This window comes from Chrysochloris asiatica, unplaced genomic scaffold (assembly GCF_000296735.1).
Source record: "Chrysochloris asiatica unplaced genomic scaffold, ChrAsi1.0 scaffold00172, whole genome shotgun sequence".
In the NCBI taxonomy this organism is placed as follows: domain Eukaryota; kingdom Metazoa; phylum Chordata; class Mammalia; order Afrosoricida; family Chrysochloridae; genus Chrysochloris; species Chrysochloris asiatica.
Window position 1 is genome coordinate 1,447,214 of NW_006408690.1, and position 13,468 is coordinate 1,460,681.

The following is a 13,468-nucleotide window of genomic DNA, read 5'->3' on the forward strand; positions in this document are numbered from 1 at the left end:
AGAGGTGTGTGTGCTGATGACTGGGGGGCAGGCTTGCAGTGTATACCCTTTGGTTGGTTGATGATGCATGGAGGGGATTGTAACCATAGCAATGAAATGATATACTATAGGATGAATGTAAAACTAATGTTCTCCCATCTAAACTATCACATAATTCACAATAAAATATTTAAAAAAACAAACAAACAAAAAAACCCAAAACACTGCTAATGCCTGACACAACCTTGGAGATAAATGTGTAGATAGTCTCTCTTTTTCTTTTTTTCTCTGTTCATTGGACTCTTGCTGTCTGTGCACCTCCATTCTGATGATTAGAGGGAGTGCTTGAGAGAATGGATACCTCCCCACCCCCACTCCGAGAGGCTTCTACTATGCATGTGCATGGATCTGCTAAGAATTTAAAGGGAAAGGGTCCACTTAAAACTAAACAGCAGTGCAAAATGGCCACAGCTGGCCCTGAACTGTTCATCAATAGGAAAAAGGCCTGAATGGAGGTTGTGGAGCAGCAGCGAGACAGACTAAAAAAGGAAACAGGCTCAAAATTAAATCCTGACTTATGTCATAATTACCAACAATGGCATCTTGTAATTTCTCAGGTGGACTTGAAAGCAAGAAGCTGAGGGAGGGACATTATTACAGTAATGCTCATATTTTGCTACAGATATATATATTTTTTCTCTTCTCTCTTTTCTGTGATTGTGGACTACAGCATCCAATTTGTCTTTTTTTTTTTTTTTTGCTGTTGCTGTTTTGTTTTTTGATCCCTTCTTTACCTTTAGGGGGCTATTTCTCTCCCTGCATTACCCAAAAAGAGATAGCAATTGTGGTCATATAATCAAGCTACAATAATAACCTATAAAATCCCACCATCCAAGCAAGAACCAATACTAGCTGCCATACAGCAGATAGGCAGCCAACACCTGTAACAGTTACTCTGAGTTGAATAATTATAAGAGCGAAAAGGGAAGCCCATCTCCTGATAACATCTACCTCGAGGCAATTAGAAAGCATGATAAAACATCAATGTACATTCATGCAATTATTAAAGTCACAACTAACTACTAAAGAAACAGATGACCATAGCAACAAATGTCCAGAAACAAGATAAAGTGACTGAGATAAATGAGCTGAAGGAAGACCTAGACTTCACATTGGAAGGAGAGCAGGCTTTGGACATGCCTGAGAAAGAATTCAGGAAAATGATAATGAAATGTATCAAAACACTTTTCAGAGGGTTTGAGAAAAATAAAGAGGAAGTCAGGAAAGCACTATAGGAACAATCAAATAAGATAGATACAACATTGGAAGCAGTCCACAATCTACAAAAAGAAATCCAAATGATTGATAATTGAATATCAGAAATGGACAATACACTGAAAGGGCAAAGGAGTAGAATTGAAGAGATGGAAGCTAGAACTAGCAAGATGAAAGATAAATCTCTCAATACTGCTAAGATAGAAGAGCAAGCAGAAAAAAAGATTTAAAAAATCTGAAGAAAGTCTAAGATTTATGTGGGACAACATGAAGAGGATTAACTTAAAAATTATTGGCATTCTGGAACAGGAAGAATCATACAGTCTACACAGGAGATAGTTGAAGAACTGCTAGAAGAATATTTCCCTAACATCCTGAAAAACAAAAAGATAAGCATTCAAGAAGCTTAACGAACTCCAGGAAGGATAGACCCCATAAGAAAATCACCAAGACACATAATAATCAAACTCTCAAACATCAAACACAAAGGGAGAATCCAGAAAGCAGCTAGGGAAAAGAGAAGTGTTACATACAAAGGCAAACAAATCAGATTAGGCTCAGATCTCTCAGCAGAAACCATGCCGGCAAGAAGGCAATGGGGAGACATATATAACAACCTGAAAGAAAGAAAAACAAAAACAAAAATTGCCAACCAAGAATCCTCTAGCCAACAAAGCTGTCAAACAAATATGACAGTGTTATCAAAACATACCAGGATAAACAGAAGCTTAGGGACTTTGCCAAAGCCAACCCTGCACTGCAAAACATCCTAAAGGGATTTCTTTGGGCTGAGAACCAACAAAAACAGACAACAACCAGAGATTGACATACATGGCAGCACCTCCCAGAATTAAGTCAACAGAAGGAAGAGTTGTTAGCAGAACAAAACTATAAGAACAAACTCAGAGAATCTGGGAAGTCAATCTATGATCAAAACAAGTACAATGTAAAAGAAGATAATCACATAGGAACAGAGATCCAGGTGGCAAAAAGATCAAGTAGATTACAGGATAAAATAGACTGTTTAAAATGGAGGGGAAAGTTAATAGAATATAAGGTAACCTCACAGAAAATTAATACTTCACAACATACCAAGAAAATGAAAATCCAAGAAGAATGTGTAAACATTAAAACTTTGGAGAAACTGCTAAGAAATAACACAAAAAACATGAATTCAGCATAGGAAAGCATGCAGAACAAAGAAACCATCAGCACCACACAAACAAACAAACATAGTGACTGCAATGAATCCATACCTGTCAATAATTACACTGAATGTAAATGTTTTAAATGCACAGGTTAAGAGACAGAGAGTGGCAGAATGGATAAGAAAAGAAGATCCTTCAATATGCTGTCTACAAGAGACACACCTTACACACAAAGACAAAAACAAACTAAAAGTCAAAGTTTGGAAAAAGATATACCAAGCTAACTGCAATAAAAAACGAGCAAGAGTGGTAATACTAATCTCTGATAATATAATCTTTAAGGCAAAAACCAGCATAATAGACAAAGATGGACATTATCTCATTATTAAAAGGACAATTGAACAAGGTGACATAACCATAATAAATATCTATGTTCCCAATGAAAGAGCTCCAAAATATATAAAGCAAACTCTAATAGATTTGAAGAAAGAAATAGATGAATCTACAATAATAGTGAGCAATTTTAATATACTGCTTTCAAAAATGGATAGAACAACCAGAAAGAAACTTGGCAAAGACAAAGAGGAACTAAATAACACAATCAGTCAACTTGACTTCATAGATGTGTACAGAGCATTCAACCCCAAAACAGCACAATATACACTCTTTTCCAGTGTGCATGGAACATTCTCCAGAATAGACCATGCATTAGGCCACAAAACAAGCCTCCATAAATTTGCAAATATCAAAATACTACAAAGCATCTTCTCAGACCACAATGCTATCAGATTAGAAATCAACAATAGGAAGACAAAGAAAATAAAGTCAAATACATGGAAACTGAATAACACCCTCCTGAAAAGTGACTGGGTAGTAGAAGAAATTAATGTGAATTCACAAAGTTGCTAGAAATCATAATCTATTTCCAGAACTTTCTGTAGTTTTTTGTTTTGTTTTATTTTTTGTTACTTATCTTTCTCCCATCGGATCCTGATGTGGCATTGTAGGATAAGTGATAGGCATTTGGCTGCTAATTTGGAAGTTCGGCAGTTCAAATATATCAGTTATTCCTCAAAAACCCTACATAGGGTCCTTGTGAGTCAGAAAAGACTCAACAGCACTAAACAACAATGAGCGTTCTCCCACATTCCTTGCCTATATTATTTATAGTTACTTATTATATATATTTAGCTTATCTAAAATGGAGTTCAGAGTCCTAGTGTAACGCTGCAGGATAATGTGCTGCACTGCAAGACAGTTTGAACCACAAGGTTGGCAGTTCAGACTTACCAGCCACTCCTTGGAAACTCTATATAGGGTCATTGTGAGTCGGAACTGATGCTACGGCACTTAACCACCACCATAACAAAATGGAGTTTATTAGTGTTACACAACACTTGCACACCTTAGCTCTTTTTCTAATTTCCTTGTTTTCTAAATAGTACCTTTCCTTAAAGCACCAAATAACTCCAAGTTCCTTTTTGCCTCTCCCACATTTGGGGAAAAAGAGAATGAATCAGAAACTGTGTTTTATATTTGATGCTGTTAGTTGCCTTTGAGCTAAAGTACTCATTTGTTTTGACTAATAATCAGAAGTACCCCAGGTCTTAAGTCCTAGCTTACCTTAGTCAGGAAGCTCCACTGAGACCTGTCCACCTGACCCTGAAGGTATTTAAAATAATGGTGGCACATATTCTAGCATCATAGTAACATGTAAGCCACCACAGTACAATCAATTGACAGGCAGATTATTGTTTATACACATCATCTCATTTAATTCCCACAGAAATTGACATGTCATAAATAAGAAAACTAAGACCCAAAGGGACCATATTAGTTGCCTAATGTCACCGTGATGTTTAGGGATGGGAAGCATGCATACTTGACTCCAAGTTCCAAACACTTTCCAGTGTTCAGCAGAATAAACAGCAGTATATCTTGAATCATCAGTTTATGCTGAATCATTCAATTGAGTTTTGCTATTGTATTTACTAAGGAAGGAAAGCAGGCAAATACATTTTGCCTTCAACAACAATAGAAAGAAATAAAGACTTTCTGCTAAATTGTATGTTATTAAAATGCTATTAACCTGGTTAACCACTTTCCCAATTTCTCTAGTTAGTCAAGGATGTGTTGCATACTTCATTGGGTACATATTCACTAATGTCTATCATGCTTAGTTCAAAGTTAGAAAGAATTGTTTTTTAGTACATGTAATTAATTGGATATCTGTCAAAGCTAAATTCAAGGATTAAAGTGGATCGTTACCTATTGGGCTTCAGAGCTGAGTTAATTTTGATAACGGAAGCATAAAAGTCTACAATTAAAGAGCAGATCGATAACAGCAGTTAGTTCAAAGGGTGGAAATATCCCATGGGTAGGCAAAGTGGGAAATTGCATGATAGCCTGTGAGTATGGAATTCTAAGGGCAAAGGGTACACCATAATTATGCGGTTACACACTGAACAACTGTTGATTAAGTACCATTTTACCCAATTTAGACCTAATGATCTTGGCAGATGAGATTTCTGCTGAATTAAGGAGCAATCAAAGCCTTATTTTTGATTTTGTGCCATTTGGGTCAAGAAGTTCCCAAAGTATTAGGCATATTGACTCGATATGGGAAAGACATCAACTTTAATATTGCTCTTATTGGCTAATGCTTTAACAAGTATTCATGGAATATGGTTTGTGCCATGGGGAGTATCCATTGGTGAGTGGTAGATAATGATAAAAAAAAGTCAGGAAATTGTTTCCTGCCCACTAAAAGTATTATTTCCATTATTGCTTATTTTCTTCAATCACTTTGAATGACAACTTTAAAAAAAAAATCAAAGTAGAAAAAGAATTTTGCTTACTTTGTATTCAGTCTCATCCATGACACTGTGATTTTATTTGGCACTTTCAGGAAGGGGTCCGGATCATCATTTTGCAGGAAATGTAAAAGATGTGTCAGAAGAAGCCCATGTGTGTCTACCCTGTAAGGAGGGCTGCCCTTACTGTGCTGATGACAGCCCATGCTTTGTCCAGGAGGATAAATATTTGCGACTTGCTATCATCTCCTTCCAAGCCCTGTGTATGCTGCTCGACTTCATTAGCATGCTGGTGGTCTACCACTTCCGCAAAGCAAAGGTAAACCCAGGTACCCTGGTTATGATTTCTTTTTTATTATGGTTTTATGGAGTAACCTCTTTTTTAAAAAAAAAGTAATGGTTTTTCCAAACCCCAGTTTCTTTTTTTACTAAGCAAAAATCTTTCTATAATGTTTGGATGATGACAGTTATATTTTTTATATTCCCAGGATAAATAGGGATTAATAATAAGAAACTGCATTATAGCATTTTTTCTACATAATGTTTTCTCCTGTTTAGCCTGAACTCAAGTGCATCAGTACCCTAATGGGCTCACCTTTACATTATTTCTTTGATCTCCTGAAGGACTCATTCAGTCACTATCTAATATATTGTTATTTTTTTTAGTATCTAGGAAACTTTATGATATTTATTTTTATTTGATTTTTATTTCTCTTAGCCAGATTTGATTATAGTAAAAGGATTCTACTATGTTGGAGTAAATTTTACTTTGAATTTATTCATGACCTTATCTATATCTTGTATTAATGTCCCAGAATAATGGTGATCCCAAGAAGAGATTATATGGCTTTTGAGAAAGTCTGTCCTTAGTTCTATTCTGAGTAATTAGAGAATAGAAAAAAGATTTGTAGGCTCTCAGTCAGAGGAAGGAAGAATGCAAACATGTTCAGGGCAAAGATACCTGGGGAGCTTTTTCCAGATAATCATCCAATTAATTATCTTTAGTAGAATTTGTGGTTCTTCTGCCTTAAGAAATTTATTTGTGCCACTTGAAAGAAAAACAAAAAGCATACATTTTCTTCCTTTTCTGAATTCAAATGACCCATTCTTGCTGGCAAAGTTGTACAGATTGTTTCAGACTATAGAACTCATTGAAAGTATAAAGTGTTCCCATTAAAATTTAAAGAAAGAAAACATCTCCCTGTGAATGACATCTATTTTGAAGCTTCAAGTTAATATAAAATAACTCTGTTGAGATTCAGTGAGACTGTATCCATTAAGTTAATGTTACGGACTTTAGTAGTTATCTTAAATAGACAATTTTATTAACAGAAGCACACAGCACAAATTAAAATTTAGCTTCAAGTCAGCAAGAGAGTGCAAATAGGCAAATTGCTTTTCTCGTAGCTAACATTTGTCTTGCTTTTGCAATAAAATTTGTGTTAAATTGTGTACAGAATAAAGTAATAGATAAGTGGGGTTGGAAAATATCTAATCACTGTTACCTAGATGAGATTAGATTTTTTAAAGCCCGTCACTGGCAGAGCAGGTAGAATTGAGATGCCTATTTAATAAACTGCTCTATATTCTCTTTGATTTAATGTAATTCATTTACACAGTGGATAACACATAATTCTTTATGAATTTTAATTGATTTTAATCATTTATGATTGCTGTGCTAAATAGAGCTAGTGATATATGGTGGGTAGGATATTACATTGAATGTTAAGAAACCTGAGCTAGTTCTGCCTAGACCAGTGTCTTGATCTGCTAATGTTATTGACATTGCTAGAAGTATTAACATTTTAGCTTACCTGGACCTTCACATGAAATTATGAATTCATTCAGCCTAAATCTTACTTTATAGGGCTATCCTGAGAATGTTGTTGTTGTTATGTGCCTTTGAGTCTGTTCCAACTGATAGTGACCCTATACACAACAAAGTCTTTCACCATCCTCAGTCATTGGTCTGTTTGAGCCCATTGTTGAAGCCAACTTGTCAATTCATCTCATTAAACGTCTTCCTCTTTTTCGATTACCTACTTTACCAAGAATGTTGTACTTTTCAAAGGACTGATTCCTCCTGATAACAAATACATCCAAAGCTTATGATATGAAGTCCTTGCTTCTAAGGAGCCTTCTGACTATAATTTTATTTTTTTATCAACATTTCATTGTGAATTGAGTGAAGGTTTATAGACAAGGTTATCAGTTTTACATTCAAAAAATTATATACTTTGCTTTCTCTTAATGATTACAACCCCCTCTGTGCAGCAATAGTTATCCTGCTTCCTCCATGCAGTTCCTATTTCAACTCCTTCTATGTCGTTAAGTTTGACTCAGATGTGGCAGCTCTTACCTAGTCATATATTGAAAACCTTTCAACCATCTTCTGGCACTATTTTAGATAATGTTTTGCTACTACTTATAAAGTTTTCAGGAGCTAATCCCTCAGAAGTGGACGACATTTCTTTTTCCTAATTGCTGATGTCCGATGGACCTTGGCTGAAAGCAGAGAAACCAGAAAGATGTTTACCTTTGCTTTATTGACTATTCAAAGGCATTTGATTGGGTGGATCATGACAAGCTATGTACAACATTGAGAAGTATGAGTATTCCTGAACACTTAATTGTGCTCATGAGGGAGCTGTACATGGACCAAGAGGCAGTTGTTTGAATAGAACATGGGAACACTGAATAGTTTAAAATTAAGAAAGGTGTGCACACGGTTGTATTGTTTCACCATACTTATTCAACCTGTATGCTGAGCAAATAATCTGAGATGCTGGATTATATGAAGAAAAACATGGCATCAGGATCAGAGGAAACTCGTTAACAACCTGTGATATGCAGAAGATACAACCTTGCTTGCTGAAAGTGAAGAGGACTTAAAATACTTACTGATGAAGATCAAAGAACACAGGCTTCAGGATGGATTGCATCTCAATGTAAAGTAAACAAAAATCCTCACCACAGGACCAATAAACAACATTTCTTATCAACAGAGAAAAGATTGAAGTTCTCAAGGACTTCATTCTTGGATCAAGTATCAACACTCATGGAACGAGCAGTCAAGAAATCAAATGACGTATTGCATTAGGCAAATCTGCTGACCCAAGCCATGGTATTTTCAATAACCTCATATGCAGGTGAAAGCTGGGCAGTGAATAAGCAAGACAATAGAAGAATTGATGCTTTTGAGTTATGGTGTTAGAGGAGAATATTGAAAGTGCCATCGGCTGCCAAAAGGACCAACAGATCTGTGTTGATAGAAGTACAGCCAGAGTGCTCCTTGGAGGCCAGGATTGCCAAACTTTGTCTCTCATACTTTGGACACATTGTCAAGAGGGACCAGTCGCTGGAGAAGGATATCATGTTAGGTAAGGTGGAGGGTCAGAGAAAAAGAGGAAGACCCCCAGTGAGATGGATTGGTAAAGTGGCAACATCAATGGGCTCAAGCATGGCAACAATTGTGAGGTTGTCCCAGGACTGGGCAGTGTTTCGTTCTGTTGTGCATAGCATCTCTATAAATTGATATAGACTCAATGGCACCTAACATCAACAACATTCTTAATTTGGAAGCCCCACTAAAATCTCTCCACCATGAGTGATCCTGCTTGTATTTGAAATACCAGTGGCACTGCTTCCAGCATTACAGCAACATGCAAGCCATAACAGTATGATGTGGAGATGTGTGAAGATCATGGAATAGACATTTTAAAGTGCCATCTTGATGAAATTTCCTTAGATACTAAATGTTGTTGTTCTTACGTGCCGTCAAGTTGGTTCTAACTCATAGTGACCCTGCATAGGGTTTCAGAGGCTATATTTCATTGCAGAAGTAGAGAATCTTATTTTTCTCCCATAGAGTGGCTTGTTGGCTCAAACCACAGACCCTCTGGTCCCAAGTTCAGTGCTTATCCTCTAGAGCCGCTGGGTTCCCAGTTACAAAGTAGTTGGAATAAGAAACCAACTACCTTATTGTAAAATTTTCAGCTTCTGTAGAATCAAGTTCATTTTAAGTGAATGTGACACACTATAAGGTGGGATATATTTAGAAAAATATACTAATAAAGTCAGTGAATTGACTTTGTTAAAAGTATGTTGAGGAAAGAAAACATTTGGTACAATTTTCTTTTTTGATTCTAGCTATCAAATTGTAAAGACAATTGTACCAACAACTGAAGCCAATTATGATGAAATTGAAGAATTTTACCAACTTTTTCAGTCTGAAATTGAAACATGTAATAAAGATGCATTGATAATTACTGGTGATTAGAATGTGAAAACTGAAAACAAAAAGGAAGGGTCAGTAGTTGGAAAATATGGCCTTGGTGATAGAAATAATGCTGGAGATTACATGTTCAAATTTTGCAATATCAATTACATATTCATTGCAAATCCCATTTTTCAACAACATAAAAGGTAGCAATAAATGTGGACTCCTGGTGTGGTGATGTAGGATAACCACTGGATTTTGAAATGTATGATCAGTAGTTCAAACCCACCAGTCACTCCTTAGAAACCCTATACAGTGTCACTATGAGTTGGAACCCACTCAACAGCACTTAGCAACAACAACTTATTTGTGACCTCACCAGATGGCATACACTGTAATCAGATCAAGTATATCTGTGGGAAGAGATGATGGAGAAGCCCCATATCATCAGCCAAAACAAAGCCAGGGCAGACTGTGGATCAGAGCATCAATTGAAAGTACAGGCTGAAATTGAAGAAAATTAAAACAAGTCCACAAAAGCCAAAATATGACCTTGAATATATCCCACCTGTATTTTGAGATTAAATATAACCCACCTGTATTTTGAGACTATCTCAAGAACAGATTTGATGCATTAGATAATAATGACCAAAGACCAGTGGAGTTGTGGGATGACATCAAGAACATCATCTATGAAGAAAGAAAAAGGACATTAAAAAGACAGGAACAAAGAAAACACCTAAGAGGATGTCAGAAGAGACTGTGAGACTCTCTACATTGTAGAGAACCTAAAATGACTAGAAGAAATGAGGGAGTAAAAGAGCAGATGGAAAATTTCAAAGTACAGCTTGAGAAGACTAAGCAAAGTATTATAATAAAATGTGCAAAGACCTGGAGTTAGAAAACCAAAAGGGACAGACATACTCATCATTTCTCAAGCTGAAAGAACTGAAGAAAAATTCATGCTTGGGATTGCAATATTTAAGGCTCCTATAGGCAAAATATTAAATGATACAGAAAGCATCAAAAGAAGGTGGAAATCGTACACAGAGTCATTGTCTCAAAAAGATTTGGCTGAAGTTCAACCATTTCAAGTGGTTCCATATGATCAAGAACCAATGATACTGAGTGAAGAGATTCAAACTGCACTGAAGACATTGGTGAAAACAAAGTTTCAGGAATTGATGGAATACAAATTGAAATGTTTCAACAAACTGATGCAGCAGTGGAGGCACTTGCTCATTTATGCCAAGAAAATTGGAAGACCTGGTAAACTGATTGAAAGAGATCCATATTTTTGACCATTCCAAAGACAGGTGACCCAACAGAATGTAAAAACCATTGAACACTGTCATCAATATCAAATTCAAGTAAAATTTTGCTGAGGATAATTCAAAAAGGCATTCGACTGTGTCGATCATAACCAAGTATGTATCCCATTGCAAGGAATGAGTATTCCATAACACTTAATTGTGTTCATGAGGAACCTGTACCAAGAGTCAACTGAACAAGGGGATACTGAGTGCTCAAAATCAGAAGTGTGTGTCAAGGATATATCTTTTCACCATACTTATTCAATTTGTATGTGAGCAAATAATCCGAAAAGATGGATTATATAAAGAAGAATGTGGCATCAGTACTGGAGGATTTGAGGAAGCACCATTAATTACCTACTCTAAGCAGATGACACAACCTTATTTGCTAGAAGTAAAGAGGACTTGAGAATTACTAACTAATGAAGAACCAAGATTATAGCCTTCAGTATGGATTATACCTCAAGGTATAGAAAATGAAAATCCTCACATGTGTATCAATAAATAGCATCATGATAAATGGAGAAAAGATTGTAGTTTCATTTTGCTTGGGTCTTTAACTAATACTCATGGATGCTGCAGTCAAAATTATAAATTTTGTCTTTGGCACTTCTGCTGCAAAAGACCTCTTTAAAGTGTTAGGTAAAAAACAAAGATTTCAGTTTGAGAACTAAGTTGCACCTGACCCAAGCCAAGATATTTTCAATCATGTCATATGCATGTGAAAGTTGAACAATGAATAAGGAAGACCATAGAAGAACAGATGCATTTGAATTTTGGTGTTGTAAAAATTGAAAATATCAGGGACTGCCAGGAAAACAAACAAATTTGTCTTAGAAGAAGTATAGCTCAATTGTTCTTTATAAGCCAGGATATCAAGACTTCATCTTCTGTACTTTGGGCATGTTGCCAGGAGAAACAAGTCCCTGGAGAAGCATATCACATTTGGTAAAGTGAAGGGTCAATAAAAAGAGGAAGATGCCCAATGAGATGGGTTGACATGATAGCAGGAACAATGGGTTCAAACGTGGAAGCAATTGTAAGAAAGGCCAGTGTTTCATTCTGTTGTGCATTGTTGTTGTTGTTAAGTGCCATAAAGTCAGTTCTGACTCATAGCAACTCTGTGTAAGGTTGTCAAGGAGCAGCTGGTGAGTTTGAACCACTGACCTATTGGTCCAAGCTGACCCTGCAGTTGAGTGGCTATCCTGCAGTACCATAGAGTCACTATAAATCACAAGTTAGGACTGACTCTATGTCGCCTAGTAAAAAAACAGAAACAACAACAAGGGAATGTTATCTAGAATATATAATGAGCTGTTACAACTCAACAATAAAAAAGACAGCCCAATTTGAAAATGGATAAAGGATCTGGATAGACATTTCTGCAAAAGGTACACAAATTACCAATTGGGACATGAAAAGATGTTCAACATCATTTGTCATTAGGATGTGATGATAAACCATACACTGAGAAAGCAATTCACACTCATTGTTATTGTTGTTGTTAAATGCTGTCAAGTCAGTTCTGACTCATAATGACCCTGTATAGGGTTTCTGAGGAGCAGCTAGTGGGTCTGAACCACTGACCTTGCAGTTCAAACTGACCCTGATATCAAATGTTTATCCTGTGGTACCACAAAGATAGATAATAGCAAATGTTGCGGGGAGGAATTAAACTGTCATTTACTGGTGTGTTGTTACTAAGTGCTGTCTAGTTGGTCCTGACCCATAGTGATCCTGTATAAAGATTCTGAGGAGTAGCTGGTGAGCTTGAACCAGTGACCTTGTGGATCAAACCAACTTTGTAGTCCAGTGCATTAACCCACAGCACCACATCAGGACTCCATTTACTGGTTTAGTGAGTATAAATTGTTAAATAGTGTAACGGTTCTTCAAAATGTTATACATAGAGTTTACCATATGAACTAACAATTCCAGTCCTAAATGTACACCTAAAAACTTTGAAAACATATATCATATCCAAAGAAAAATATGCACACAAATGTTTATAGCAACATTATGTATAATAGACAAAAAAACCCAAAAAAACAAAAAGCTAATACCCAAATGTCCATCATCTAATGAATGGGTAAATTTGTGGCATATTGAAACAATGGAATATTATTCAACGATGAAAAGGAATGAAGTACAGATTTATGTGCATATGGATAAAACTTGAAATCATGATAAATGAAAGAAGTCAATCACAAAAGGCCAAATATTTTATGATTCCATTTTATGAATTACATGCTGTAGTTGTTAAATGCTGTTCAGTTGATTCCGACTCAGTGACCCTGTACAGGGTTTCTGAGGAGCAGTTGGTGGGTTTGAACTGCTGACCTTGTGGTTCGCAGTCCAGTGCTGATCCTACAGTGCCAAACCAGAAGCCATGTGTAGAATAGGCAACTTGAGATCCAATAAATAGATCTCATGATTGCATAAAAAGAGCAAATTTAGAGACAATAAGTAGATCTCATATTTGTCAAGGGTCAGGAAGAGGCATATTGGAGAGCTATTGCTAATACATATGTTGTTTTGTTTTTTTTTTTGAGGTGATGAAAATGCTTTAAAATTAAATTATGGTGATTGTTATATAACTCTAAAACTATACTAAAATCTACTGATTTGTACATTTTAAAAGGGAATATTAACGTATGTAGATTATATAAAATGTTTTTAACTTTTTATTGTGCATTGAGTGAAGGTTTACAGAAGTTTTAC

The 13,468-nt window shown here is 36.0% G+C and overlaps 1 protein-coding gene across 1 annotated transcript in view; it reads left to right on the forward strand.

The window, feature by feature from the left end:
* The window catches only part of GPR158 (G protein-coupled receptor 158), a 637,652-nt gene that overhangs the window by 309,109 nt on the left and 315,075 nt on the right, over nucleotides 1–13,468 (forward strand). Inside the window, 1 exon segment of the mRNA XM_006871655.1 lies at nucleotides 5,311–5,534. Within this exon segment, the coding sequence (XP_006871717.1) occupies nucleotides 5,311–5,534 (224 nt within the window).